Source organism: Macrotis lagotis, chromosome 1 (assembly GCF_037893015.1).
Source record: "Macrotis lagotis isolate mMagLag1 chromosome 1, bilby.v1.9.chrom.fasta, whole genome shotgun sequence".
NCBI lineage: Eukaryota > Metazoa > Chordata > Mammalia > Peramelemorphia > Peramelidae > Macrotis > Macrotis lagotis.
Window position 1 is genome coordinate 425,338,486 of NC_133658.1, and position 7,637 is coordinate 425,346,122.

The 7,637-nt window shown below is 36.0% G+C and overlaps 1 protein-coding gene across 2 annotated transcripts in view; it reads left to right on the forward strand.

Annotated features, from left to right (window-relative positions):
* Nucleotides 1–7,637, forward strand: part of YY1 (YY1 transcription factor) — a 40,229-nt gene extending 32,592 nt beyond the window's left edge. For both annotated transcript variants that reach the window (XM_074213081.1, XM_074213080.1), the window contains 2 exons: nucleotides 239–1,705; nucleotides 7,069–7,637. In XM_074213081.1, coding sequence (XP_074069182.1) covers nucleotides 239–421 — 183 coding nt within the window. In that variant the 3' untranslated portion in view covers nucleotides 422–1,705; nucleotides 7,069–7,637. The remainder of the gene's footprint in view (nucleotides 1–238; nucleotides 1,706–7,068) is intronic.

Sequence of the window (7,637 nt, forward strand, 5' to 3'; positions counted from 1 at the left end):
ATTCAGTCTTGACTACCTCTACACATTACAGGAGAGGTCAGGTCAGTGTGATCCCTGTTCAGACATCATATAATCTCCCTAGAAAGAAACTGTAGAAGATAGTTGGCTTATCGAGGTATCTAATTTCTTTAAGGGAGAGTGAGCTATCCCAAAGAGAAAGAGAAATTTTGCTAGTTCATCTCCCAGGTAACTATCAAAGTTGCTGAACAGTTTTGATATGTGGTCTTTCCTCTGACAGTGCACGTTCGAAGGCTGTGGGAAGCGCTTTTCACTGGACTTCAATTTACGCACACATGTGCGAATTCATACTGGAGACAGGCCCTATGTGTGCCCCTTCGACGGCTGTAATAAGAAGTTTGCTCAGTCAACTAACCTGAAATCTCACATCTTAACACATGCTAAGGCCAAAAACAACCAGTGAAAAGAAGAGGGAAGAATGTTCTCGAACTCGAGAAGCATCTTAGAGGAGTATGATTGGAAATAAATATGCCTCTCCTTTGTATATTGTTTCTAGGAAAGAATTTTTAAAAAAAAAATTGAATCCTACACACCTAAAGGACATGTTTTGATAAAGTAGTAAAAATAAAAACAAAAAAAATAAAACAAAAAAATAAAACAAAAAAAAACCTTTTAAGATGACGTTGCTAAGATGCTCTATCTTGCTCTGTAGCCCAGTTTCAAGAACATGGTGTTTTGTAAAGTGCAGCCCCCAGTAGGAGGCTAATTCATGAACTTGCATCAAAAAGACAATTCTTTATACGACAGTGCTAAAAAATGGACTTCTTTTCACATTCTTATAAATATGAAGCTCACCTGTTGCTTACAATTTTTTTAATTTTGTATTTTCCAAGTGTGCATATTGTACACTTCTTGGGGATATGCTTAGTAATGCTATGTGTGATTTTTTCCGGAGGTTGATAACTTTGCTTGCAGTAGATTTTCTTTAAAAGAATGGGCAGTTACATGCATACTTCAAAAGTATTTTCCTGTAAAAAAAAAGTTATATAGGTTTTGTTTGCTATCTTAATTTTGGTTGTATTCTTTGATGTTAACACATTTTGTATAATTGTATCGTATAGCTGTATTGAAATCATGTAGTATCAGATATTAGATGTGATTTAATAGTGTTAATCAATTTAAACCCATTTTAGTCACTTTTTTTGGAAAAATACTGCCAGATGCCGATGTTCCGTGTAATTTCTCTATGCCTGTTCAGTTACAGAAAGTGGTGCTCAGTTGTAGAATATATTGTACAGGCATTGACTTTTTATTAACACCCAGTATGTACATCCCATGTAATAGAAAGGGCAACAATAAAATAGTGGTCCTAAAGAAAGAAATGGCAGAAAATGATCTGTAAGCACAGTCTTATTTTTTTTTGTTGTCCAGAATAATAATTCTTGAGCCTCCCAGAAATTAGAAGCTAAATAAAGCTACTCAAGTTTCCTTTACTTTTGCATTCAGTTACAGTGATTTGTGATGAAAGCGGTGCCCGAAAATTTACAGACCATTGTATATTTAAGATCTGCCTAAAATCAGAATAGGTAATGGACATCCTGGATTAGGGATACTTGAGAACTCCTCAGTTCAGGATGGCTGAATTGTCGTTGGTGATGCATTTGTTCTTTCAGCACCTACCCCTGCCATGGCAAAGCCACTCAATGAAGCTGTGTTGACAGTGACGGTCTTTATGTGCTTTGTTGAGGTAAGATGTTCCCAGTGGCACTTTTGGGGCTACAGGGTGGGGGGTGGGGGAGGCAGTGCATAGAAGAGATTGGGTTACTCATTACTCCAGTGAGGTGGTATATCTAAACCTTTATTTACAGTCTTGAAGTTGCCTTTAAGGTCATCAGTGAGCCTTTGAGCCTTCCCCTTAATGTGTTTGTTTCTCCTATAAAGGAATGGGCTATTTCTAAGCCTTTGTTCCTCTCTCCAGTAGAATCTTTCAATGCTAGTTTCCCCATTGGTACCAGTCAAAGAGTCACTGAAGAGCTGGTAACTTGCATGCTTCCACATAGACAGTGAGTGCAATTTTGCAAGGTGACTATCATTAGACTGTTACAAAATTGTACTCAGGGAATATTTTACCTCTCATGTTGTAGGTATGGTTATAATCTCGGAATTTTTATTCAAGGAATAAATTAAGTATCAGACACATTGAAAATATTTTTACAAACTGCCACAATACAGTAAATTCCTTATCCAAACAGCCAGATGCTTTTTTCTATGTCAGTGCTTTTATGAGAGACTGAAACAAGTAAAGTAGCTGTTATCAGTGATTTCTTTCTTGAAAAATAATTTTTAGGCTATATCAGGGTTAATTGACTCAGTCCATCTATCCCTTCTAAACTTTCTACATGTATTGTCCCATACAATAATCATCACTTAGACATTCGCAGGGCCTCAGGGTCATCATAAGTGCCTTCTGAATTGTTAAGAAAGATTAGGTTGATTTTTAGTATTTAGGTATGATATATATATATATATATATATATGAAATAACTGGACTAAATGGATTTAATTATGTACTTAACATTTTGCTTCATTTACAATCATTAATTGATCTAAGCCTGCTGTCATACTTAATTTGGTGGTCATTTAAACAGTAGTGATTGTCATATGGTTAGGCCCTATAGGGTTCATGCTACCTAGATGATTAGTGAGAACTGGATAAGAACATTAGAAATCTATTCCAATCCACTTATTTTACGGATAAGGAAATTGAGGCCCAAAGAGAAAAAGATTTCCCCAAGATCACATGGCAGATTTTCTCTTTACCTCTTAGGCTATTGTTCTCTCCACTTTTGGGGAGAAGGATAAAAATCTCAAGCAGCTGTCTCTTGGATTACCTGTCCTATACCAGGTAAAAGTTTGCTATTCAGTTAATCATACCAGTGGGAAAAACTTTTCTGTGAGTTCAGGGATGTATGTGCTGATTCTGGTTTTGTCCTATTGATAATATGACTGTTAAGGATATCACTTCCGCTTTCTGAGCTTGAGTTTCCCCATCTTTTAAGATAAGAGAGTTGGAATTTGGTGTTCCTTCCAGCTTTGTTCTTTGTTCCACAATCCTATTCCTCAGACTTTTGAGATACATAGGACTTTACTGTATTTGGCAGTGTGTGTAAGAAGTAAGCCCTTGGATGGATTTCTAACTTAAAACTGTGTGCTGGCACACATGATACTATGCTTTGATTAGACATGAGGCACAGAGTCCCAATTTATTAATGTAATATAAAATAGTTCATACTTTCTCTGATTGTCCTAAGGCTTATTTGTGTCTGTGTGAGGTCATCAGAATTCCAACTGAGCCACTAGTTACATTTTCCATTCATCAGTCCTGTAATACACTGATATCTCACTGACTGAGACCAGGTTGCAGAAAGGTTCACCTGGTAATTATACTTATTGGAGCTCCTTGGAAAGGGGGGTCTAAGACAGGCCCATGTTTATAAAAAGCAAATCTCTAAAGGTAGACCTTTTTTTTCCTCTGTGCCTTGTTAACCCCTGGGCATGTCTTGAATCCTCCTTTCCAACCCACCCTTCCTGTTCTTGTAGCCTCTTTTCACACTTATCTTGTCCATATGAAAAGTAAGGATTTTTGAGTTTTTTAGGAAGTTTCATATGGGGATTGGTAGAAATAATATACAACTTCTTTATAAAGGGATTACAGTAACAGTGATCAACACAGCCTTGAGAAAGTAGTAGTTCTTTATCTTTGTTGATCTTGAATTGTGTTGCTTATGTTTAAGATTTATAATTTGCTAAAAACATTAAAATTGCTAAAGGGCTTCTGACCATAGGTGTAAAGATTTAACTTAATTTAGAATATTGTCCCTTCATTTTTCTTATCTATAAGCAGATATAAATTTACATTTCATCAGATGTTTATATCCTTAAATTTCTGGTTAGTTTCTCCTTTTTGGACATTTGGGGGCGGGGGGAGTCTGTCCAGAGAATTAGCCTTTTACTGGATGATCTGACTCTAAAGATTGAGGAATTTAAGAAAATGATTAATCTGTAAATTGACCCTTTTGTAGAAGTTTATAAACTGGAATGATTAGTAGGGCCTATCTTTGTTCTTGCAAAAATATTAAATTACAAGCTGTTTCGAATGAAATGGCTATTATATTGGTCAACAAAGCCTGATTAGATAAGTACCTTTCTTTTTTCTTCCTAAATGCAATAAGTAAAAATTTGATTAGGAATTGATTTGTGTGCAAATGATTCTGCTAATGTTCTTTTTGAAAATACTTCTATAGAAATTCTTTAAACAGAATCTATACAGTATTCTGTGCATGTGATAGAACAATTAGTAAAGCTGTGTCCCTGTCCTAAAAAAGCTTAGTTTATTGTGAGGAGTGACTGGGTATCCCATAAGACAAATTAAAATATGAAAAGTGCCTAAGTGGAAGATTAAGAGCTACTTTAAACTGTTCTCTGTTGTGTATTTTTTTTTCCCTTCCTACTAACTAGCTTGGTATTTTGTAGATCAGGTATAAGGTAATCTTCTACACAACATGCCCAAGTCTATGACATTCCAGGTATATTAGGATTTGGCAACTATTTCTTACTTCTTACTAAGTTTGAGAAATAATCACTTTGAATATATTTCTGAATCTATAATCTTTTATTGATCTGACTACTGCTACAGGCTTATTTCTTATATTTGCCTTGTATCCCTGGCTCCTAGGAAAGGTGTCAGTAGCTCTGTTTATATAATCTTTCTGAAAATTCCATCTCTGTTGACTCCCATGGAGAAAGTGATAAAGAAAAATGAAACTTGGAGGCCATGAGTAAAATATTTAATAAGTGTCAAAAGAATTGAGCTACTTTTCTAAGAAGCCACTTAGACCTGGAAACCTTTCTCATGTAAAATAAGGTTTTCTTTCCTGGGTCAGGCAGCTTCAGACCAAGGAAAGGTTGCTGCATGCCTGTGTTTCCTGTCCAGACTGTTACAAAACCAAGAGTGATGCATAACCTAGACTGGCCAAAAGTTTTGAGTTTCCCTCTGCCAACACCTTCATGTCATAGGGAACTTAAAAAATATTCAGTAACTGTTAAAGCTCTGTGCTAGGTACTAGAGGGGATAGGCTGTAAGAGAAAAATGAAAGTGACATCTCAACCCCCATCTTTAATTATTGAAAGCTTTTTTTATACCATTCACTTTGGATTAATGGGACAAAAACTCCTCAAATAGATGAAAATAAAGAACAGAGAGGTGAAATATTTTTCCTACATTTCATGAGTAAAGAGCCTGGGATTTCAAACCAGATCCTCTTGACCCCAAATTTCTGCTCTCCAGTGTAGAGCTCCAACAGGAAACAACTCATAAACAAATATGCATTTCTATACAAAGTATGTATAGTATAGAAAAAAAAGCATTATAGGTACAAAGTACTTTTCTAGGGAGGATCATTTAGGGTTGGGGGCATAAAAGAATTCCTAGAGGAGACTTTGAACATTCCAACAGAAGGAAGGCTCTTGGAATGGTGAGGAAGCTCTACACAGTATTCAGAAGATGAGCACCCACAGTAAGGAGCAATGTGAAGGAGACTGGAGAGGTCAGAGGACTAATAGAGCCTAGGGCCTGTAGTGCTTGGCTGGGGTGTCCAAACCCTTATTGAGTGACAGGAAGCTATTTAAAGGGGTGACATGACTAGCTTTATACTTGAAGAAAATGGCAACAAGAAAAAGATGGTTGAGAGGACAAAGGATGGGCACACAAAAGTCCTGTGTTATAAATTTGAGGTAATCTTCCCCCCCAATATTAGGTGATGACCACAAAAAGTCATAATGAAAGCACTATTAAGTCCTTGCTTTTGTCATTTTGCAGAGAATGGAGAAGGATGCACTAGATTCCGAAACTGCCTGACCCTGACCTTTCTTTTTTTCAAACAGGCCTAAGCTTAGCCTTTAAGGGTCTTTAATGCTAATGACCTCAAAGTGCACCAGGATTTCTTAGTCAAGGAATTCAGACAGCACGCCTCTGGCATGTAATACTTAATCAAAGGAGGCCAGGATTCAAAACCTCACTTAGCTACCCTGGCCTTATTTTTAAACCTGGATGTAGCAAGTTATTATTAAATTCTTAGGTTTCAATTTCATACATTTGTTCTCTAAATACATTATCCCTCAGGATAGGTAAAATAACATCTCTTTGAAAGGAAGATGTAAGTACCCACTAATGTCTCAAAACATCTGTGATCTCAGCCATGCATTAGCAAGTACTGTATCAAAAAGAGCATGAACTCGGCTTGGGCTAAGAAGACTTGTGTTTGAATCCTAGTTTCACCATTTCATAGCTATGTCATCAGACAAACTTGCTTATTTGTAAAATGGGGGTGTTTGCACAACCTACCTCACAGGGTTGTTGTGAGGAAAGTGCTTTGTAAACCTTAAAGTGTAATGTAAATGAGTTGATATCCCTATGGGTTCTCCCACCACACATGCAATGCAGATCATGTAGCAGCAAGTCTTCAGGAGCTGTTGTGGCCAAAACCTATAATAATCTATTGGCAAAACCTGATAAGAATGCACTTAGCTAGGCTGTTCGTCAGACAACAAACACAGGTTCTGAGAACCAAAAAAGAAGAAAACCTGTGCCATGATAAGGTATTAAAAAGAGGACTTAATTAAAAGACTAAAATTTAATTGTACAAAATTATATTAAATAATATATATACGTGCTATAGGGAATTTGAGGTTTGGGGTTAATTTTTGTTGGGGTTAGATTTTTGGGGATTTAACAGGGATTTTTTTTTTTTTAGATTTTCCTACTTACAGTTTTATTTTTATTCACTGTTAGAATCACATACTTTATCCTATTAAGAGAACTAATCATAGAAAAAGAATGAAACTTGAGAGAACTCAGTCTGGTTTCATGTCCAATTTGGGACAATTTCAGAAAACAGCTTTTGTCTGGACCCAATGTAGCAGTTGTTTTTCATTGTTTTATAACTTAATGATATGCAAATAACAGTGTAGTTGCATGTCTAATTACTTTTGAAGCTTTAAGTCATTGAAATTCTGAGCAAGAAAAAAATGACTGATTTTCTTTTTCCACAGCCTAAAAGGTTTCTCCTATGTTGACTCCATTTCATTCTGTATAGAAGAAATTACAGGTCAAATCTGTAAAAGACAGCATTTGAATGTTGAGTAGAATCTTCATTAATTTCTATTGGATGACATTTGTGAGTGCCACATGATGTGTCAGGATTAAGGAATGCACTTTTTCATTACTGAAGGAAGGGTAACTACTGAATCATTCAACTGAATTTTTCTTCAAAATCTGGAGGCTTTTATCACCTGGGAATAGTTAAATGGTTTGATTAGTTAAACCAGGTCATGGAGAAATACCATTTTTATCCACTTTCTGGTGACAACTACAGGCCACAATTCAAGGACTCAAGCGGTGCATCTCCTGTGCATTTTTCCTTTAAACCATTTCTGGAATTTTCCTTGGTTTGTCATTAGCTCATAGATTGTAGCTGCAGAAATACTATATTTGAAACATCTGCATCAAGCATTCAGATGACTTTGCATCAAGAGAAGCATTTAGCTATGACTCAGTTTTAAGCATCAAGCATGTATAACCTGGCCCTATAAAGTACAATAAAGAATGTTAAGATTTTTAA